The sequence below is a fragment of the Chlorocebus sabaeus genome, chromosome 26 (genome assembly GCF_047675955.1).
Source record: "Chlorocebus sabaeus isolate Y175 chromosome 26, mChlSab1.0.hap1, whole genome shotgun sequence".
In the NCBI taxonomy this organism is placed as follows: Eukaryota; Metazoa; Chordata; class Mammalia; order Primates; family Cercopithecidae; genus Chlorocebus; species Chlorocebus sabaeus.
In genome coordinates, this window is record NC_132929.1 from 57,309,938 (window position 1) to 57,333,853 (window position 23,916).

Below are 23,916 nucleotides of genomic sequence, written 5' to 3' on the forward strand. Positions count from 1 at the left end.
TGGCAAGCTGGTCTCAAACTCCTGACCTCAGGTGATCCAACCAGGTCGGCCTCCCAAAGTGCTGGGATTACAGGTATGAGCCACTGTGCCTGGCCACTCACTGGTGTATAAAAGAAAGTTAGATCCAAATTATATTTCTAACAAAATTGAGATTTGTTCACATTACTAAACTTTATTTGCCCTGATAGGTAATCGAATGAAGGCTGAAGATCGAAATTTTGGGTAAAACAGTTTCCATGTCAGTTTGATTGTGAAAAACTTCTTTCATCTTATTTTTTTTAGCTTCAAGTGAGTTCAAGGTTAAAATTTCAATATTTACATTTTATCTAGGATTGGCTGAATTGTATAAGACAAATAAAATCTCCAGGTAGCCTCGAACGAGTAACAAATCTATTTGCTGATCTGGTTTACTTCATTAACAAATGTGGACAGGGAAGAATTTAAGCAGTTTATTTTTCTCTTTTTCTCAGCTTTTTCCTTTTGGCCTCAGTGTAGCCAAAAAGTAAAATTTTTATGCTGGACAGATATACCTTATGTTATTGCTCTGAACTCAAGATTTTGACCTGTTTGATCTGAGAGCCTAATTTTTAGAAATATTTATCTTTTTTTTTTTTTACTTTAGATTATTAATTTGTCAGTTAAGTATTTTATCGTTGCACACAATTGTTAGGCAAACCTATTTTATATTTCTAAAATATATCAGGGTTGTTGGTTACCATGGAACTTAGTGAAATTTGCAAAACCATTGATTTGAAAGTTCTTAAAGACTTTTAAAAATCTTTGCTTGAGTGCCATAAGTGGTTTTATCTTAACACCAGTGGAAAAGTCAACAAATTCAAAGTAGGTAGAAAAAAATAGAGAGAGAACATGTAAGACTCTCCATTTTAACTCTATAGTTGCAAGTTTTTTGAATAAAGACTGTTTGAACTCTGAATTTTCCTTGATGGAATTTGCCTATCAGTTTGAAAATGTACACAAGAACAGGCCATAATATGTAGCTGGCTGGAGTCCCAGAAAACCTGGCATGCCTTAATGTTTGTGAATCCTATTCTGTTTCTTATTAATCTCTCAAGAGCGAGGAAAATCCAAAAATCGTGTCAGAGAACATCAGGAATTTAGACCAGTGTTTCAGATGATGGTGATTGCCCTGTGGCTTTTAATTAGTTGTCCTGCACCCACCATCCAGAGTGTTTATTTTTACTCTCAGAAGATTTTCAGAAACAAGTAAGGGGAAAAGTTGAACAAAAGCAAAAAACAAAACAAAACAAAACAACAACAACAAAAAAACACACAGATAAGAATGTTCACAAACATTTTAACCTAGGTGTGCAGATCACACAAAATATTAAACTGGGTATGCAAGCTAGACCAAAAGCAAATTCACCAGAAGATATGCCTCAGAGACAGAATGTAAATTCTGTGGAAACCAAGAGTACTCAATCTGGAAAAAAACATTTGTCTTTATACCAGAAAGGACATATCAGAAAAGACAAAAAGGCTTTTTTTCATCCCAATAATGATGTATGGTTTTGTTTTTTTTTTATTAAGGTGGCCTTATCTAAACCAGATCCCAAATAATATTTAAAAAGCCTCTACCAAAAGAAGAGAGACTCAACCTGAGGGAAAACTCACCAGGGCAGAAAAGGTAAGCAATGGAAGCAGAGAACTCAAAGGGCTGAAGTGAGTACCACACACTGGTTCCAAGAATCACTGATTCTTCCCAAGCGTGATCTTTTTCAGATCCCACTTTTGACACCATATACGTCACCCTAAATAACAAATAGAAAGAGGTTCTCTAAAAGAAAAGACACTTACTTGGGGATAGAGCATTGCAATGGGACTATGCATGCCATAGTAAACTATGTGTGTATTCAGGGAGGTAAAGAAAGATAAAGGTTTTTAAAGGAAAAGAATAGGACTACATAGTTGTTTTTAAATAATTTTCCTTGGTTACAAAGATCAATAACAAGGTGATACAAGCTAAGGTTGTATAGACAATTGTTGGGTAGATGACCTTGTAGAAGTGTTTTTTGTATAAGGTGGTAATGACCTTTGTGTAAGGCTGTGGTTTTTGTAGAATCTTTTCGTTATCAAGCATAGGAGTGTGAGAACCTTCTCTTTATGGCCTTTCCCAGCTCTGTTTATCAGAATTCTCTTACCATTAGTGACTCTGTTTTAATTCTGACAATTTTCATACATGAAAAATTTCTCTGTAGCATGTGATGATGTTTGATAGCATTTCACCCGCAGTAGAACTTCTTCCGAAATTGGAGTCAATCCTCTCAAATCCTGCTGCTGCCTTGTCAAATAAGTTTAGGTAATAGTCTAAATCCTTTGTTGTCATTTCAGCAATGTTCGTAGTATCTTCACCCAGGAGTAGATTCCACCTCCAGAAACTACTTTACTTGTTCATCCATAAGCAGCAACTCCTCCTCAAGACTGCAGCAACTCTGTCACATCTTCAGGCTCCATTTTTAATTCTAGTTTTCTTGTTATGTACGTGACATCTGCAATTATCTCCTCCATTAAAATATTGAGCCCCTCAAAGTCATCCATAAGGATTGAAATCAATTTCTTCCAGACTCTCATTAATGTTGATATTTCGACCTCCTCCCATGAATCACAAATGTTCTTAATGGCATCTAGAATGGCAAATCCTTTTCAGAAAGTTTTCAATTTACTTCACCCAGATTTGTCAGAGAAATCACTATCTTTGGCAGCTATGGCCTTAAAAATGTATTTCTTGGCTGGGTGTGATGGCTTACGCCTATAATCCCAGCACTTTGGCAGGAGAATGGCTTGAACCTGGGAGGCAGAGGTTGCAGTGAGCCAAGATCACACCACTGCACTCCAGCCTGGACAACAGAGTGGGACTCTGTCTCAAAAATAAATAAATAAATAAGTACTTCTTAAATAATAAGACTTGAAAGTTGAAATTACTTCTTGATCCATGGGCTGAAGAATGGATATTATGTTAGCAATCATGAGAACAGTATTAATCTCCTTGTACCTCTCCATCAGAGCTCTTGGGTGACTAGGTGCATTGTCAATAAACAGTAATATTTGAAATAAATCTTTTTTTTCCTAAGCAGTAGGTCTCAACAGGGGGCTTAAAATAGTCAGTGAACAAAGCTGCAAACAGATGTGCTGTCATCCAGGCTTTCCTGTTCCAGTTATGGAGCACAGGAAAAGCAGATTTAGCATAATTCTTAAGGGACCTAGTGTATTATTCTGTTTTCATGCTGCTGATAAGACATACCTGAGACTGGGTGATTTATAAAGAAAAAGAGGTTAATGGACTCAAAGTTCCACATAGCTGGGGGGGTCCTCACAATCATGGTGGAAGGTGAAAGGCACATCTCACATGGTGGCAGACAAGAGAGAAAAGAGCTAAATTAAAGGGGAAACCTCTTAAAAAAACCATCAGCTCTTGTGAGACTTATTCACTACCACGAGAACAGTATGGGGAAAACCACCCCCATGATTCAAATATCTGCCACTGGGTCCCTCCCACAACATGTGGGAATTATGGGAGCTACAGTTTGAGATGAGATTTGGGTGGGGATACATCCAAATCATATCACCTAGGATTTTCAGAACAGTAAATGAGCATGGGCTGCATTAGCCACTAACAAGATAATCAATTCTGTTCTCTGAAGCTTTGAAGGCAGGCATTAACTTTTGTCTCTATGAGAGTCCTAGATGACATCTTCTAATGTAAGGCTTTTTTTGCCTGCATTGAAAATCTGTTTTTTACTGCAGCCACCTTCATCAATGATCTTAGCCAGATCCTCTGGATAGCTTGCTTCAGCTTTTACATCAGCACTTGATGCTTCACTTTGCAGTTTTATGTTATGAAGATGGCTTTTTCCTTAAACCTTCTTTCCTTGAACCAACATTGGCTAGCTTCAAACTTTTCTTCTGTAGCTTCTTCACTTCTCTCAGTCTTTATAGACTTGAAAAGCATTAGAGCCTTGTTCTGGATTAGGCTTTGGCTCAAGGGAATGTGGTGGCTGGTCTGACCTTTTATCTAGACCACTAAAACTTTTTAATATCAGCAACAGGCTGTTTTACTTTCTTATCATTTGTGTGTTCACCAGAGTAGCACTTTTAATTTCCTTCAAGAACTTCTCCTTTGCATTCACAACTTAGCTAACTGCTTTATGCAAGAAGCCCAGCTTTCAGCCTATCTTGGCTTTCGACATGTTTTCCTTACTCAGTTTAATCATATCAAGCCTTTAATTTAAGAGACAGACATGGTTCACGCCTGTAATCCTAGCACTTTGGGAGACTGAGGCAGGTGGATCATGAGGTCAGGAGAGCGAGACCATCCTGGCTAACAAGGTGAAACCCCGTCTCTACTAAAAATACAAAAAATTAGCTGAGTGTGGTGGCCTATGCCTGTAGTCCCAGCTACTTGGGAGGCTGAGGCAGGAGAATCGCTTGACCCTGGGAGGCAGAGGTTGCAGTGAGCCAAGATCATGCCACTGCACTCCAGCCTGGACGACAGAGTGAGACTCCATCTCAAAAAAAAAAAAAAAAAAAAAGGAGACAGACATTTGGCTCTTCCTTTCACTTGAACCCTTAGTGGCCATTGTAGGGTTATTCATTGTCCTAATTTATGTATTGTTGTGTCTCAGGGACTGGGAAGGCCTGAGGAGAGGGAGAGAGATGGGGACATGGCTGGTAGGTGGAGCAGTCAGCACACATAACATTTATTAATTAGATTTGCTATCTTATATGGCCATGGTTCATGGTACCCCAAACAACTACAATGGCAACATCAAAGATCACTGATCCCAGATCACCATTATAGATATAATAAAATGTTTGAAAGATCTTGAGCATTACCAGAATGTGACACAGAGACATGAAGCGAGCACATGCTGTTGGAAAAATGGCTCCAAGAGACTTGCTTGATACGGCTTGCCAAAACCCTTCAATTTGTAAAAAAAAAAAAAAAAAAAAATCAGTATCTGCAAAGTGCAGTAAAGTGAATTGCAATCAAATGATGTATGCCTGTATCTAAAATGTCTAGTTTTCAACAAAAAAAATCATGAGACCTGCAAAGAAACAGAAAAATGTGACCCACATAAACTGCCTTTGACAGAGCCCAGATGTTGGACTTAGCAGACAAAGACTTCAAAGCAGCCATTATAAATATGTTAAAAAAAAGCTGAGGAATACCATGATTAAATAATTAAAGGAAGATATGATGATAGTGTTTCATTATGAAGCATAAAATATCAATAGAGAGAAATTACAAAATATAAACAAGTGTAAATTCTGTAGTTGAAAAGTACCATAACCAAAATAAAAAATTCACTAGGGGAATACAGCAGTAAGTTTGAGCTGGCAAAACAAAAATTTGCAAACTTGAAGATAAATCAATAGAAATTATGCCATCTGAAGAACAGAGAGAAAAAAATGAAGAAAAACAAATAGCATCTCGGAGGAATGTAGAGTATCAGTAAGTGCATTAGTATACACGTGATGGGAGTTTCATAAAGACATCAGAGAGACAAAAGATTAGAAAAAATATTCCAAACAATAAGGCCTGAAAATTCCCCAAATTTGATGAAAAGAGCATTAATTTACATATTCAGGCAGCTCAAGCAGGATAAAAGAAAAGAGATCAATATCCAAATATATCTAGTTAAAATGTTAAAAGACAAAGACAAAAAAAATATTGAAAGCAGCAAGAGTATGTGTAAGGGAAGCAAAATAAGATTAATAGCTGATTTCTCATCAGAAATAATGGAGGCCATGGTTGGGCACGGTGCCTCATGCCTGTAATCCCAGCACTTTGGAAGGCTGAGGAGGGCTGATCGCTTGAGGTCAGGAGTTCAAGACCAGCCTGACCAACCTGGTAAAACTCCATCTCTACTAAAAATACAAAAATTACCTGAGCATGGTGTCACATGCCTATAGTTCCAGCTACTCGGGAGGCTGAGGCATGAGAATCACTTGAACCCGGGAGGCAGATGCTGCAGTGAGCTGAGATCGTGCCACTGCACTCCAGCCTGGTTGATAGAGTGAGACTCTGTCTTGGAAGAAAAAGAAATAATGGATTCCAGAGGTAGTAGGATGGCATATTTAAAATATTGAAAGAAAGAAAGAAACACTATCAACCAAGAATCATATACCTAGAAAAAGCATCTTACAAAAATTAAGGTAAGCAAAAACCAAGAGAATGTATTGCTAGCAGACTTGATTTATAAGAAATATCAAAGGAAGTTATTCAGGTTGAAAACAACACCAAGCAGTAATTTGTATTCACAGAAAAATACCAAAGAGCACCAATAAAGATATTTCTTCTCCTAAGTGATTTAAAGCAATTGTATAAAACACTATGTATAATTGTATTGTTGGGTCTATTATGTATAGAAATGTAATATACTTGTCAAAAATAGCATTAAGGAAGTAGGTGGGAGCAAAGCTGTATACTGAATGACCCAATCATTAGAACCTTGTTAAAAAATGTAGAGACTAGAGCTGCCTTGTTTTATTCTTGATTTTATGGGGAATATGAAAATACTTAAAAGGAAAAACAAACAAATATGACTGTGGAGTCAGAAAGTTTGGATTGAGTCCTTTCTTCGAGCAACTTTTAGCAGTTTGAATTTAGACTGCTAGCTTCTTTGAGTCTATTTCTGAATTTATCAAATGCAGTTAGTGGTATACTACCTGATCTAACTGCTTTGTCCTATGTGTCCTTCAGAAGTATCCTCGAATGTGGTGATGTATTGACAAAGCTAGTGGATTCACCAGTATGGGGAATGCACCTATTTTTATTCTACACTTCAGCCTGCCAGTTCAAATCCTTCCCAGTTCAGCTCCAAAGCAACCCCTCTCCCACCACTCAAAGGCCATCCAATTCCCATTCTCACAGTTCCTCAAGGCAGAAAGGATCCTTCAACTCCATGGCCCTTCATCAGTATATATATATTTATTGGAGATGGGGTCTCACTATGTTGCCCCGGCTGGTCTAGAACTCCTGAGCTCCAGTGATTCTCCTGCCTCGGCTTCCCAAAGTGCTGGATTATAGGCTTGAACCACCACGCCAGCCCATCAGCACATCTTTAATTGCACTTTTCACAGTCTTCCTGAAGTAATTAGTTTTCATGAATTATCTTTTTTTTTTTAGACTGGGTTTGCTGAAGGGAGCGAAGTCTTCCATTTCAGTCATGTCTTACTAGACACTAAATACAGGCAAATTACTGAATGCATTCAATCAGCATCAAGCCTCCGGTAGTCTTACGGTAACTAGTATCCCTCCCCTCCCCATAAAATAATATTTTGTTTTAATAATGCTGGCTACAGCAGAGTCTGGTTTTCTTAAGAGTTCATGCAAATCACAGACTCGTCCTTTCACTTTGAGACCCAGGGAGGGAGGGAGGGAGAATGCTGTCAAGTTCGCAAAAATATGGACAACCTCAGAAACCTATTAACAGAAATATACTAACAGGGCCTTACTTTTAAGGCCCTGAAATTTTTAATTCTCCCTTCTTCTTTCTATGCGTTTTTGGTTTCCAAAATCTACACTGAACAGGTATTGTTTTATTAGGGCGAAATTGCTGCTGCTGCTGCTGCTGCTGCTGCTGTTGCTTACAAACAATAGGCTGCAAGCAAGCTGTGTTTCCATTTAAAAGCTCTTGTTTGCTGCCTCGACAAGCAAGGGGTACTCGATAGCACTTTTCGGTTAGATTCTAATAAAAAGAAAGAAAGTTTTAAATTTCTCTCTCCAAGCACTTTGTCAGCCAGGGTTTTCCCTCTCGCCTGCCCTGCAGTTAAGGAAATCTAAAAGGTGGAAGGTGGGGCGGGCTGGAGGGCCACAGACAGCCGCTGACCCAGACGCCCCCTCTCCCGCCCCGGTGCGAGGCTGCGCGCTGTCACTTATTGGCCAGTAGGGTCCCGGACCTTGACCGATCGTCTCGGGTCGGGTCGTCATGGCGACGGGCCACGCTAACACCTGGTGGCGGAGGGAGGCCCACTTGCTGAACAGCAAGGCGCGATGGCGCAGAACTTGTATGGTCCGGGAGTCCGGATAGGCAACTGGAACGAGGACGTCTACCTGGAGGAGGTACGCAGGGTGTGGCCGGGCGCGGACCCGCAGCTCAGGAACTCCCAGACCCTCCTCTAAGTTCAGTCCCCTGCTTTGAGCGCCTCAAGCCTCCTCTCTCACCCAGCATACAGTGAATACCTCTAAAATCCCCGCCCCTCCGCCCCTCCCCCTCACCCAATCTCTAAACTCCCTAGGAATCTCACCTGCCCAACAAATCCAGGTCTCACTGACCTCTACTCCGAGCACCCTGACTTTTCTTTCTGCGGGTCCCTTGGCCTCCCAAAGTCGGGCACCTTGACTCTTACGCCCCTGGCCTGTGTCTCCCGCTTAGCCTAGAGTCCCACTAAGTCCCCCGTATTCCTTACAGTCTGACAGCCTCAGGCTGTGGGCCAGGTGAGAACACAGGCTCTAGGTAGAAATAATATCCCTCCCCACTCCAACCCTGCCTCACTTGCCGTCTTAAATGACCCTGAGTGTTCCTTTTACTGACATTGTACTCACTGCCTTATATTCCCCCAAGGTGGTCTTAACAAGGCTCTGAGCCATTAGTGTATGGGTCAGGTTGGGGAGGGGTGGACTTTCTAGTGTCAGTCATCATACAGTCAAGGGAAACCTCAGCAGGGGAGACATGGCCTCCAAATGTCACTCAAGATGGTATCTGGCTGGAGTAATTACTGGTGATGTTTCTTTTTCTTTGTTTTGCCTTTCTCATTTTTCTAAACGTTCTATAATGTAGTAAAAATATTAAAGTAATGCTAAAAATGTTCCATCATTCCCATTATGCTCACATTTCTTTTTTTTGTACTCAAATTTTGAGTTTTCAACTTGGAAGAGCTTCTGACCTAAAAGTTGTTAATACTAACATCTGTATTATTCAGGGCTACTGTTGTTGATTTTCTCTTTAACTAGGAGCTTATGAAAGACTTCTTAGAGAAGAGAGACAAGGGGAAACTTCTCATACAGAGACGTAGAAGACTAAAACAGAATCTTTTGAGACCGGTAACTTTAAATTCAAACATTGCTTTCAAATTCTGTGTGAGTATATGTAAAGAAAAAAATTTCATAACCGAGTTACCATTTGGAAAATAACAGTTTTTAAAAACAAATTTTGCAATGTTTAAATTCTTCTAAGATCTTAGAAACATAAAGGAAGTCTGCCCTAAATCATGTTTACCTGCATTTTACAAATAAAGAAATAAATGAGTTAATATATAAATAAGTAAAATGCCCTTTAGTTGGTAATCGACAACTTTTTCAATGAATGTCGAATTTCTAGAATAATGAGGAAATACATGTGATTTTCACCGGCTTCATTTGGCTTCATTTGGGATTACTGGGAGCTTTGCCTTGGCAAAGGCAAAGGCAAAGGAAGAAGGAACTAAGGTTCAAGTGAAATCCTGAATGAAATGGGTACTAGTCTGAGAAGGAAGAAAATTGCCTTGGCTGTGACTGTTGAGGAATTGCATGGTTTATGTAATAAACTACTATTAAAATTGTAGATGCAACTTTCCATGACTGAAGATGGTTATATTCATTACGGTGACAAGGTGATGCTTGTGAATCCTGATGATCCTGACACAGAAGCTGACGTGTTTCTGGGTGGGGACCTGAGCCTGTGTATGACTCCAGATGAAATTCAGTCCCATCTGAGAGATGAATTAGAGGTACCCTGTGGCCTGAGCGCAGTTCAAGCCAAGACCCCAATTGGCAGAAACACTTTTATCATTTTGAGGTAAAGAGACTTTAATTTGCAGTTCATTTTCATCATAAATATGTTTCACTTGCAGCTTAAAGATTCCTGGGTATTGGAGCTGCTGAGTGGAGGGAAAGGTTTTGTGAACATTTTCCGTGATTTTCACCTTGCTTTGCTTACCTTGAGAGTTATTGTCAAGGGAACTTTACAATCCCTTTTTCTCTTAGACAGCAGGATAATTGTGTTCAATTCAAAATGCTTAAATCATGAGTATTGGATCCAGGGAATTAAATTCATATTCTGCCTGGAAGCAAAGTGGCTTTTCCCTATAATGTTTTGAAACTCTTTGAGCTCATTTGAGTGTTTTCATTGTTCTTAATATGGCTATGTTATTTTTTACAATAAAAATGTATAGTTTAATACAAGGCAGCACTAGATGGGATTTGTTCTTTTAAAGTCCATTAAAAATGTACTTGAAGAGATTTTGAAAATGAACAATTAAATCCTTAGGGAAGAAATAGATATATGATCACGATGAAAAACTATTACTAATTCATATAACAGCGATGTAAGCATTGCAAGAATATATAGACCCGGACCAGGTGCAGTGGCTCCTGCCTATAATCCCAACACTTTGGGAAGTCAAGGTGGGCAGATCACCTGAGGTCAAGAGTTCGAGACCAGCCTGGCCAACATGTGGAAACCCCATCTCTACGAAAAATACAAAAATGAGCTGGGCATGGTGGCAGGCTCCTGTAATTCCAGCTACTCGTGCCAGTGAGGTATGAGAATCACTTGAACCTGGGAGGTGGAGGTTGCAGTGAGCCAAGATTGCACCACCAAACACCAGCCTGGGGGAAAAAAAGAATATATAGACAGTTCTTCAAGTTCTAATTTAGATTTCTTTTGAATACATATGTTAAGACAGCTAAAAATGGATCACAACCTCTGTTTCCTGAAGGATTAAGAGGAAACTCTATTAAATATCTACAAGTGTGTTACCTTGGTTCTCTCTGAAGATATCAAAGCACTTGACCAGAATTCCTCAGTATACATTAGCAAGACGTGCTTAGTTTACTCTAACCCGAGGCTCACAAAGTGGGGATGCTTTGTGTTCTAGCTATGGTGCAGGGTAGGGAGTAGGGTGCTAGCTGGATTTGAAGACCAAAAGAAAACACCTTTTATTTAATTATTTAATTCAGTTACAGTATGTGAATATAAATTATCAAAAAAACTGATTATAAACAAAATTGCATGCATAAACATAGAGTCATAGAATGATTCTAATACAGAGAGTTTACATTTACATTATACTTATTGTCCATGGACAGTGTACACAGAGATGCCACTGGTCAAGTCCTTAGATATGGACAGGACTTTTGCCTGGGGATAACAGGAGGATTCGACAACAAAATGGTGAGTTATCACTTTGCATATCTACTTTGGATCAGTCCTTTCTGTTGCACCAAAATGGGATCATAACTATCTACTGAAGTGGACAGAGAACTCTAGAGACATGGGCTCCATCCCTGACTTCACTATGGTTTCAGCTTGCAGCTTTTCACAGGCAGTTTCTGGCCAAGCCAGTCTTTCCTTTTAACTTCCCAAATTACAAAAACTACACCCTTAAAAGCTAACGTGTAAGGGGGGAAAACCATTTCACAATGCAGCTGTCAAAAAGCAAAAGTTTATATCACTTCCACCTGTAAATTAAATGATTGAATTCATTAATAGTCATCTGATACCTGTCAAATGTTGCCAATGCTAGCAAGGCATATTATCTGCCAACTTTTTTATTTAAACTTTTGATGATCAGACTTTTGCCTAGTGTGGGAGTAAGGACAATTTGAGTTGCTTAAATTTGCATAAATCAGGGAGCCTATAATAGAACCAGATAGATTTGGGTTTGAACTTCAGATGCGTACCTATGGGATGGGAATTGGGGTAAGTTATTTAATGCCTTTTGAGCCTGTTTCTCATCTATAAGATGGTATTAGTCTACCTTACTACATGCCAGGCAGTGTTGTAAATGCTTCACATATTTTAACTCTCCTAATCCTCCAAACATGCCTTTGAGGTAGGGACTATTTTACCTTTAATTTACTGGTGGAAAAACTGAGGCACTAAGAGGTTAAGTGATTTCTGACTCAAGTCACTCAGTTAGTAAGTAGCAGAACTAGTACTATATCACATTTTTTATTGAATTAAAAATTCATTTACTATATGATATAGCGTTATTAATATTATTATTTTTGATACCACTAAGAAAACACAATGCTGCCTGCTGGGTGCAGTGGCTCATGCCTGTAATCTCGGCACTTTGGGAGACCAAGGCAAGAGGATCACTCGAGGCCAGGAATTGTAGACCAGCCTTGGCAACATAGTGAGACCTCATCACAACAAAAATTTTAAAAACATTGGCCAGGTATGGTGGTGAGCTCCTGTAGTCCCAGACACTCATGAGGCTGAGGTGGGGGGATTGCTTAAGCCAGAAGGTAGAAACTGTAGAGTTTGCACCACTGTACTCCAGCCTGGGTGACAAAAAGAGACCCTGTGTCAAAACAAGAAGAAGAAGGAGGAGGAGGAGGAGGAAGATGAGGAGGAAGAGGAGGAGGAAGAGGAGGAGGAAGAGGAGGAGGAAGAGGAGGAGGAAGAGGAGGAAGAAGAGGAGGAGGAAGAGGAAGAAAGAGGAAGAGGAAGAAAGAGGAAGAGGAAGAGGAGGAAGGGGAATGGGAGGAAGAGGAAGAAGAGGAGGAGGAGGAGGAAGAAGAAGAAGAAGGAGAAGAAGAAGAAGAAGAAGAAGAAGAAGAAGAAGAAGAAGAAGAAGAAGAAAGAAGAAGAAGAAGAAGAAGAAGAAGAAGAAGAAGAAGAAGAAGAAGAAGAAGAAGAAGAAGAAGAAGAAGAAGAAGAAGAAGAAGAAACAATGCTACCAATTAAACTTTGACACCCCACAGATGGTAAGTTGCAGCCTGATAAGTATTGACTTATTGAAAAAAGGGAGTAAATTACCATTTCTTAACCAGAGATTAGCACCATTAACATTTTGGCTTATTTTTACTTTCCTATATATATTTTTTAAAACTTAGATAAATATACAGATAGGTTATTCTTTCTAAAATAGCATTTTTAAAGCTTTTTAAAATGACAAAAGCATTTAATGAGAGCATAATACATAATTGTGTGGCAGTATCATTATTTACCTAGCCTTTCTTCTACTTTTGGGCAGTTGGGTTTGGTCCAATATTTCTCTCTTATATGTAAAATTCCAGTGTGCATTTGTGTATAAACGCTTAAAGCTTCCCCTCTCAAACTTCCAAGTTAGGAATTCTACGTTTAGGATAGATTTTTGGGCAAAGAATTACTGAGTCAAAGAATATGAACACATTTAAAAGTATTGATACATATAAAGAGCTCTTTTTGTAATGGGCTATACAAATTTGCACTCTCAGCAACAATAAGAATGATAATCTACTGCTTCACTGATTATATTAAATATCATAATTTAAAACTTTGCTAATTTGACAAGCAAACAAAATGAAAAGAAAAAATGATATGTAAATGTTGTACTACTTGTAATTTCTCCTGTATTTTAAGTTTGTTCTCTTTCCCTTATCTCTTCCTTTCTCTCTTGCTTCTTTTTTCTTTCTCCCTCCCTCTCCTCTCTCCTGCAAATCATTCGTTTTTTGCCTTTGTGTTGATTTGGGTTTATATACCATTGTTTACTAAATTTTGTCATATGTGTTGCTAAGATTTCCATTTGCTGCTTGGCTTTTAAGTTATAGTTGTTCTAATATTATATTTTTGAGTAAAATGTATTAATGTTTTTCTCTGTAATTCCTTCCATTGCTTTTAAGTTTTAAAGACTGCTTTAGAGATCTGATAAAAAGAAAAACTTGAATTAGCTTCTAGATGTTTGCAATTTGACTTTTGCTTACATTTATTATTTAATCAACTTGGAATTTATTTTGATAAAGGGTTTTATGTGAATATCTCATTTTGTCCCAGATGACTGATCAGTTATATCTATTATCTCTTGAATGATTATTCCTTTCTCTACAGATGCATGACATTTCCCTTAGCATATATTAAATTACTGTATATACTACCCTCTCCTTCTGAGCTTTCTATTTAGATCCATTAAACTCTAGTTATCTATTTCTTTTTCTTTTTCTTTTTTTTTTGAGACAGGGTCTCACTCTCTCACTTAGGCTGGAGCGCAGTGTCACAAACATGGTTCACTGCAGCTTCCACCTCCCAGGCTCAAGCAATTCTCCTGCCTCAGCCTCCCGAGTAGCTGGGACCACAGGTGCACACCATTATACCTGGCTAAGTTTTTAAAATACATGATTTATTTATTTATTTATTTATTTTAGAGACGGAGTTTCGCCATCTCTGCAATAACAGATATTATTGGCCATGGTCTTGAACTCTTGAGTTCCAGTGATCCTCCTGCCTCCACCTCCCAAAGTGCTGGGATTACAGGCGTGAGCCACTGCACCCAGCCCACTTGTCTATTTTTATTCTAGGACTATAGTGTCTTAATTATTAGAGCTTTAAGATAGGGCTCATAGCCCTGTGACTTTGACAGCTCATAGGGCTAGTTGCCTCTCATTACACCTCTTTGTCTGAATTATGTTAGGAATTAGTTTCTCAGTTAAATATAATGGTTATTTTTTCCAAGTCCCTCTGCCCCTGTGGGAAAAAGATTACTTGGTATTATATTTTGATTGGCATTGTAAAATGAAGTAAATTCACATATTTAGTAACTTTGCCATATTTATTCTTCTGGGATGTCTCTCCATTTATTCTCTCAGCAAAATTTTCTATCACCCAAGTAAGATTTTGTGTTTTCCTTTACATGGATTTGACAATGATTTTGTTAAGGGGTTTTCCTTGGTAACTTGTGTTTTCAGATGCTATTGTGGAGAGGTCCTTTTGATAGAGTAAGGATAGAATATTTGATAGAATAAAGGATAATTTATCTTATAAAAATATAAGAAGACTATTGATTTTTATATTCACCTTTGATGAAATAACTTACTCTTATTAATTCTATAGTTTTTTCAGTTGATTCTTTTATGTTTTCTAGGCAGACAGTCATTTACTCTTATTAATTCTATAGTTTTTTCAGTTGATTCTTTTATGTTTTCTAGGTAGACAGTCATTTAATCTTCAAATGATGACAATTTTCTCTCTTCTCCAATTCTTATACCTCAAATTTTGGTTTCTTGTCTTTGAATTAGCAAGCCCTTCTGGGCATTCATAGAAGCATTGGTGAAAGAGTGGCCCTTCTGGGTTAGTTCCTGATTTTATTATTGTGTTACTTTAGGTCAAAGGAGTTTGTGATTTGAGACAGATATTATTTGCCTTTTTTTTTTTTTTTTTTTTTTTAAGTTGGAGTCTCACTCTGTCGCCTAGGCTGGAGTGCAGTGGTACAATCTCGGCTCACTGCTGCATCTGCCTGCAGGGTTCAAGCAATTCTCATGCCTCAGCTTCCTGCGTAGCTGGGATTATAGGTGCCTGCTACCACACCTGGCTAAGTTTTCTATTTTTAGTAGAGACAGGGTTTCACCATGTTGGCCAGACTGTCTTGAACTCCTGACCTCAAGTGATCCTTCTGCCTCAGCCTACCAAAATGCTGGGATTACAGGCATGAGCCACTGTGCCTGACCTTATTTGCCTTTTTAAGTTCTGGTTTTCTTGTTGCTCTGAAAAGCACCATCATCCAGGGCCAATGGCGAATCTACTTTAGGCTCATCTCCCTTCCCCACCCACGTCCAGCTGATTACCAGGTCTCTTCCTCCATTCCTAGGCACTGTTCCCCCTTCATACTGCACTTTGGCCTGTTTCTTATGCCCAGTGCAGCCCCTCAGCAGCCCAGGTCCCACTGTTTTGCCCTTTTAGTCTATCCTGACTTCAGACCATACTAGACAGGGTGCTGCCAGGTTGACCTTTTTTTTTTAAGTTTAAATTTTAATTTTTAAAATTTATTATTATTATTTTTCATTTTTCAGGTTGATCTTTTACAAGCACAGGTCTGGTCACCGCCCATCCTCACTGGAGTCAGCAGTGGGTCCCCATTGCCCTTTGAATGAAATTCTGGCTGTTTGCTGTGGCATCTGAGGCCCTCTATAATACATCCTCACCCTCTCTGTGCTCACCCCCTCTGGCTTTCCAGCTTCCTCCTCAGAGCCTCTTTTGATCCCCCAGGAAAGTACTATACTCCTACCTCTGCCTCCCCCAGCTCATTGCAAATCTGCTGGACCTCCCTAACCAGAAAGGTACATGCAGGTGCTTCCCATTTCTGTGCTCAATCACCTCTTCTGCTAGGTGGAGAACCTCATGAGGATAGTAACTCAACTCTGCCTTGCCCACAGTGCCTCACAGCACAGCCTTGCATGGGAAAGGTGCTTATTGGAAACCCATCAAAATATGCAGAAACTACTGCCACATTCAGGGTGGGGCTTAACCAGTGAAGAACTAGCAAAGAACTAACATTTTGGACTTTTCAGCAGGATGGGGGTAGTTTCTTGGCAAGGTTACAGGCAGCCAGATAGCCAACATAAATTTCCAGCATGGACATCAATTCCAGAGGGGTGTGGGTCACCTTGGAGGCTCACAAATGAATATCAGCTGTGAGGATATTGATTTGAAGAATAATTCATTTCATGTGATGAGTTTAATGCAACATCATTTATATTAAATAAAATATTAGTCCATGGCTGGGCATGGTTGTTCACACCTATAAACCGAGCATTTTGGGAGGCCAAGGTAGGAGGATTGCTTGAGACCAAGAGTTCAAGACCAGCTCGGGAAACAGTGGGATCCTATCTCTACAAAAAATAAAAAAAATTAGCTTGGCATGGCGATGTGCACCTGCAGTCCCAGTTACTCGGGAGGCTGAGGTGGGAGGATTGCTTGAGCCCAGGAGTTGGAGGTTGCAGTGAACCGTGATTGCCACTGCGCTCCCACCTGGGAAACAGAATGAGACCCTGTCTCAAAGCAGAAACAAAACAAAACAAAACAAAAAACCCCGTTGATCCAGTTCCTATATCCTGAAGGGGAACAAGGGACAGGGAGTAGGAAGGAGAGAGGAAGATTGAGTTTGGTATTCAGAGGAAGGAAAAGTAGTTGGAGATGTGAGTGTGTGTATGTGTGTGTCTTGGTCTCAGCATGCCAGATGGCATACCTAAGGTAGAGGAAAATTGTGCTTTCTCATACAATCAGTAACAACACAGTTTTTGAGAATTGCTTTGAATGTGCTTGCCATCCAGCCAGTCAATTGCTTCTTTATTCCCCAGCTTTTCACAGAGCTCTGATGTAGAGCATCTGCTTGCTGTCATTTTCAGTTGTATTTATCAAGTGACCACAGGACCCTCCTGAAATCGTCTAAGAGGTCTTGGCTCCAGGAAGTGTACCTAACAGATGAGGTCTCCCATATGAACTGCTGGCAGGCTGCCTTCCCTGACCCCCAGTTACGCCTGGAATATGAAGGCTTCCCCGTCCCGGTGAGTGCAGCATCGGGAAGACATGGGTGCCTATGCTATGAAATGAATGCAATTTAGTCCTGTCTATAAAACACAGACTTATAGCTCAAATACCTCAAATGCCTTATGACTTCCTCTCTCTTTTCCATTTATTACACAAGTTTGGAAGGCACCAATTTACCCCATGGCAGCATCCTGCGTTAGAGTTTCTCAGCTCTGGCTGCACATGAGAATCACTTCAGGAGCTAAAAAGCTCAGGCCCTGCCCCTGATATCAGGTTAAGAACCACTGATGTGCGACCATAAGGGTTGTGACACTGCTTCCTTTGCACTGTTTTCACTAAGGCCTCTGGTAATTCCTAATTTTTAAGGAGTTTGAGGCCAGGTGTGGTGGATCATGCCTGCAGTCCCAGCACTTTGGGAGGCTAAGGCAGGCGGATCTCTTGAGGCCAGCCTGGGCAACATGGCGAAACCCCTATCTCTACAAAAAATACAAAAATTAGTCAGGTGTGGTGGCACACACCTGTAATCAAAGCTACTCAGGTGGCTGAGGCATGAGAATCTCTTGAACCCAGGAGGCGGAGGTTGCAGTGAGCCACGATTGCACCATTGCACTCTAGCCTGGGTGACAGAGTGAGACTCTGTCTTAAAATAAATGAATAAATGAATAAATAAATAAATATTAGCCAGGTATAGTGGTGAGCGCCTGTAGTCCCAGCTACTTGAGAGGCTGAGGTGGGAGGATTACCTGAACCTGGGAGGTTGATGCTGCTGTGAGCCCTGATTGTGCCACTGGACTCCACTCTGATCAACAGTGAGACTTGTCTCAAAAAAAAAAAAAAAAAAAGGAGTTTGGAGAAGCCAAGGAGACAGCAGGGTAGCCACACAGTCAATGCAGTGGTCCTGCAGGACAGCATCATTCTCATTGTCACTGTGCGACATTTTCTCCGGATGCTGGGACCCAAGGGACTGGAACCTGAAGCATGGTCCTGATGAGAAGGTCAGGGGGTCTTGTGGGCACAGAATAGGCCTCCCTATTTCAAGGGCCAGAGGCTTTCCTGCTCATGAGGCATCCAGCAAACAGAATGAAGATGTGTTGGCAGCCACTGCGTTGAGTATGGAATTAGTAGCAAGCATGGCCAGGGTTTGCTTGCTATTGACCAGGAAGTGGCCGCGGTTGCAGGCCACTGAGTCCACCTGACGCAGCATGCCTGTCCCTCACCTCTGCCAGGTGGACTCTGACTTCACAAGGTTCTTTCTCCAAGCATGGAGGACATATATATTATCTACAATGAAACGGGCTTTACAAATTTTTCTCTTTAGCTGTCCTTTGCTAAGCTTTGCTCTTCTGAGAATTACCTTCTAGTTCCACAATTTAAACTGTCAGTGCTTCAGTTTCCCTGTCTAAATTTGTGGTGTTAATAGTACCTACCTTGTGAGGTTTTGTGAAGACTAAATGGTTAGTACATTTAGAGTGTGAATTCGAAAAGTGCCTGGCTCATAGAAGGCACCCACAAGTGTTTCTTGTTGTCATGACTGTTGTTATATTGTTATTGCTGCCAGTTTTTTTAGAGGTTAAGGGAGCAGTCAGTGTTCCAGGCATCAGGAGTTCTTTTCTCCATTACTGATTCACCTTATGACTTGAGGAAAGTCTCCCCAAGCCTCACTGAGACATGGTTACACATCTGCAAATGGGAAACCCAAACCTGTCTGAGCTACTTTGCACATGTCAAGGACCTCTGGCTAGAAAGACCACCAGCAACAACTATGTTTTAACAGGTTAGGTAGATTACGTATTGCAGTGAGGGAGAACACACACCCTGGGGAAGCATGTAAGAGGGTGTTAGGATGCTTATAGAATTTGGGCTTTGGTTGGATCGTGTTAGAGAGAATCCCAAGAAGTAAGGCTTTGCTCTGGACTGGATGCTGTACGGAAGTCAGGGTAATTCTGTGATTATTTTTCTCAATAAATCTTATCTCTAGGGAGGGCCAGACTAGAGTGAGGACAAAGCTGTCATTAGTAAAGAAGCAGCAGTCAGTCGCTCATATTAGCTGGGAGAGGCCGGTATTTGGTATTTAGTGGCTTAGCCAATGTTTGTGTTTTATGTGTGTTCAGATATGATTATAGAGTGCTCTTGTTTTTGTTTTGATCCCTCATGATCACAGAGTGGCCTTGTCTGATGTGGACATTCTGTGAAGTTGATTCTGTTTCCAGGAGAACACTAAGGCCTACTTGTGAGTGCCAGGCCAACCCCTGGATGGCAGGGCTGCTTTTTCTTTCTTACACAGCTTTTAGCTTACATGAGTCAGGATTTTGAAATAGTATATATTTTTCCTGATTATAAACATATGTTCACTTATGAAAAGTCAGGAAAGCACAAAAATAATATGAAAATTACCAGTAGTTCCACTTCCAGAGAAAGCCATTGCTTATCATTTCTTTTTACAAGGTAGGACATCATGAAGATACTTCTTTTTTTCCATTGAATAACACCATTGACCATATCTTGTGTGGCAAAGATCTTCTCCAGTATAACTTTGAGTGATGATTTCATCATACAGATATCCACAATAATGTATTTCATCCATCCATTATGGTTTGGCATCTATATTTTTCTGTGTCTGTATAAATATATGTGCAGTCATGTGTCACTCAACGATGGGAATAAGTTCTCAAAAATGCATCATTAGGCAATCGTGGTCACCTGACAATGATTTTGTCATTGTGTGGACATTGTGAAGGGAAAATCAATCTTGGGACCTCAACTCACTACGTCAAAGCAAAAGTCAGGCTGGGAATGGGGTCACACAAACCTGCCTCCCATTTTGCTCTTAAATAGGATAGCTAAATATATACACACACACACACACACACACACACAATATATATACATATATATATATACCTTAAAGCTACATACATCCTTCACAATTTGCCCACTAGGAAATTCCTTGTGGGTCCCCAGATCTTTACCTTAAAACAGTTATGTGGAATGTTAGCCATTTTCAATGTAAAGCAATAGCTTCTCTTCACAGTATGGGACAAAGGACAGAATTAAAAGGCATCCTTCTGCTCACCTGAGACAAAGGCATGTATGAATGCTCCCTCTGCCCCATGTTTATTTCATCTTATGTAAAAATGCAGATTCACTGAGCCCAAGAGGAATGCATAAGTAACTATTCCTCTACCCCCCTCTCACATGTAAAATGTGTATTTGGAGGACACTGACCGAAAACTCAAAAGAACGCAACTGCTTGCCTCTTTTATTTACCCTTCTTTTTGTCGTTGTTGTTGTTTTTTCCTTTCTTCCTCTTCCCCCCAGTACCCGCTCTTTTCACTTTAAATATTGAGGTCCCCAGACCCTCTTCGGGAAAAAGCATGGACCACCAATTTTTCCTGTTGTTCTGTGTTCTTTTTGGTGGGCGTGTCCTTGACCTTGGCAAATAAACCTCTTAAAATAATTGAGACTCACCTCAATAATTTTCTTTGATTTACACATCGTAAATATACTTACAGAAACCTAGATGGCATAGCCTACTATACATCAAAGCTACATAGGATAGCTTCGTGTTCCTGAGCTACAAACCTGTACCCCATGTTACTATACTGAATACTGTAGGTAACTGTAACACAATGGTAAGTATTTGTGCATCTAAACACAGAAAAGGTACAGTAAAAATAAGGTCTTATGGTCGTACATGTGGTCGCATAGGTGGTCCTTTGCTAACTGAAATGTCACGAAGTGGCACATGACTGTGAATATATGTAATTTTTTCCTGTGAATATATATAATTTATATAATTGAATAATGTATAGTGCAATTTCAAATTTTTTGCTTCCCTAAAAGCAAAAGCAAAAAAAAAAAAAAATTTAGAATGCTAATAACACATTTTCTTTATTTGTTAAGGCAAATGCTAAAATTCTCATCAATCACTGTCACACAAATCGGGGACTAGCAGCTCACCGGCATCTTTTCTTAAGGTATTGTATTTCAGGGCACAACAAAATGCTGTGATTGGGGCTGGGGGCCATGAATATAAGCAAAGAAGCTCAACTGACAGTATATGGCTACACATACAAAAAATGTCCTTTGCTGATGAAATACCGCCATATAGAACTTCGATGGTGTGAAAAATTATATTAGAGCCCCTTCTTTTATACAAGTTCTTCCCCTACAAGAGGATTTTAGTTCTAATGGGGTCCCACTGGCCTAATCCTTGCCCAAATAGGGTGCAACCTCCCTGCAAACATATCCCATTTTAGAGATTCCCTAGGGCTTTATCCAGCAATCCACTTCTTAAGGTACTTTTGAGATTAAATTATTAATGACAGCTTATTGAGAGTTGTCATTCAGTTTCAAACCACAATTGATTCTCTCTTGCTACAGCACCTATTTTGGAAAGGAGGCTGAGGTTGTAGCTCACACATACCTGGATTCACACAGAGTTGAAAAACCAAGGAACCACTGGATGTTGGTTACTGGGAATCCCAGGGATGCCTCTTCCACCATGTTGGATCTGCCCAAACCGCCCGCAGAGGACACTCGAGCCATGGAGCAGGCCATGGGCCTTGACACGCAGTAATGCACCAAGCACGTGCATGTTTTCCCTGGTCCCGCTCTCATCAATGTAGCTTTGAAAGAAATTAACAAACTTGGTCATGCCTCAAGCTATTTTTGAATCAGATGTGGAACTCTCTGAGCACTATATTAAAACAAAGATTACATTAAGATTATTGAATTTGTGGTGACAGTCTAGGGCTGAAAAAAACAGCTCTGGAGAATAAATAGTATTTGAAAGTGACAAACAATGGCCCTTTGTTGACAAACAAATTCTGAAGAACTCAGCTTCCTCTACTTATATCCTTCATTGTCTACAAGGACGATGCATTACTTTTCAAAGTTATGTCTATGTAATTAAGCTGTTGGAACTATACTGAATTTTTAGTACCACATTTTCCCTCTTAAATGTACTAAAACACAAAAAACTGACAGCTGTGAGCTGTGGCCTTACCTTGGAATTAAACATTTATATCTTTGTAAAACATCCTATTTTTGTTTCTACCTTTGGCTTTCGAGGTCAGGACCTCTACCTGATCAGTAACCTATTATTTTGTAATGATTTTTAAACTGCAAAATCTCTGCCTTATCTTTGAAACTGGCACATTAGTTGTGACACCCATGTGATTAGATAATTCCTGACAAAGTAAATGTATGTCCTTCCATTTATTTGTTCATCTGTTCATTCTTCATTGAGTACCTGTGATGTGTAGGGTATTATAAAGGGATATAGAGTTTCCAAGTCTTGTGGATACAGGTAAACTATTAGGCTGGTTCACGAATATGTATACTGAGAGGTAGAAGGTGGGATGTAAATGTGTTTTAAATAGATGCAGTTTCAGTCAATGCAGGTTGACCCTCTTCAAGAAGGCAGGCATTTTCCATCAAGTACTGCGGGATTTAGGGCAGTGCTTCCAGCCTTGGCTACGCATTGCATTCACTCTGGGAACTGTAACAATTACTGATTCCTGGTCTGAGCCCAGAAATTCTGATTGAATGGTCTGGGGTACAGCCTAGGCATTGGCCTTTGTCAGTGTTCTTTAGATGGTTCCCATGTGCAGCCACGGCAGAGACCCACTGTGGTAGGAGGTGGAGAAGGAAGCAGTGGTTCCTTACAGGCGGTCAGAGAAGGCTTTCCTCAGCAAGTCTCACTCTGGCTGCATGTTAGAATCTCCTGAAGAATACTGAAAAAGCCCACGGCCCAGGCTGCACTCTGGACCATTCAATCAGAATTTCTAGGGTGGGACATTAAAAAATACAGATGCTTGGGCCCACCCCAGAGCTTCTTACTTGATTTGGAGTGGAACCCAAGTATTAGTATTTTTAAAAACTCACTAAATTTTTAATTTTTGTGGGTATGTAGTAGTTGTATATATTATATGGTACATGACATTTGTTTTTTGTTTTTTTTTTGAGATGGAATTTCACTCTTGTTGCCCAGGGTGGAGTGCAATGGCACGATCTCTGCTCACTGCAACATCCCCCTCCTGGGTTCAAGCGATTCTTCTGCCTCAGCCTCCCGAGTAGCTGGAATTACAAGCATGCACAACCATGTCAGACTAATTTGGTATTTTTAGTAGAGACGGGATTTCTCCATGTTGGTCAGGCTGGTCTTCAACTCCCGACCTCAGGTAATCCGCCCACCTCCCAAAGTGCCGGGATTACAGGCGTGAACCACCGCGCCTGGCCGTGAGATGTTTTGGTACAGGCATGCAATGTGAAATAATCACATTATGGAGAATGGGGAATCTGTTCCCTCAAGCATTTATCCTGTGTGTTACAAACAATCCAATTACATTCTTTCAGTTATTTTAAAATGTACAATTAAGTTATTATTGACTATAGTCACCTGTTGTGCTAACAAATAGTAGATCTTAATCATTCTTTGTAACTATTTTTTTTTTTTTGGTGCCCATTAACCAACCCCACCTCCCTCTCAGGTCCCTAGTGCCCTTTCCAGCCAGTGGTAACCATCCTTCTGCTCTCTATGTCCGTGAGTTCAGTTGTTTTGATTTTTAGATCCCACAAATAAGTGAGAACATGTGATGTAAAAACTTGCTAATTGATTTTAATGTGCGGTCTGGGTTGAGAACCTCTGGCTTAGCTGAGAGGT

General features: G+C 40.1%; 1 protein-coding gene across 1 annotated transcript; it reads left to right on the forward strand.

The window, feature by feature from the left end:
• Positions 1–7,954: 7,954 nt before the first annotated feature.
• Positions 7,955–22,472, forward strand: CFAP161 (cilia and flagella associated protein 161). The gene is made up of 7 exons (XM_008015652.3): positions 7,955–8,083; positions 8,975–9,064; positions 9,565–9,797; positions 11,090–11,174; positions 17,108–17,266; positions 21,153–21,226; positions 21,633–22,472. The coding sequence occupies exons 1-7, from the start codon at positions 8,015–8,017 to the stop codon at positions 21,826–21,828; spliced, it is 906 nt and encodes a 301-aa protein (XP_008013843.1). The 5' UTR covers positions 7,955–8,014; the 3' UTR covers positions 21,829–22,472.
• The last annotated feature ends 1,444 nt before the right edge of the window (positions 22,473–23,916 follow it).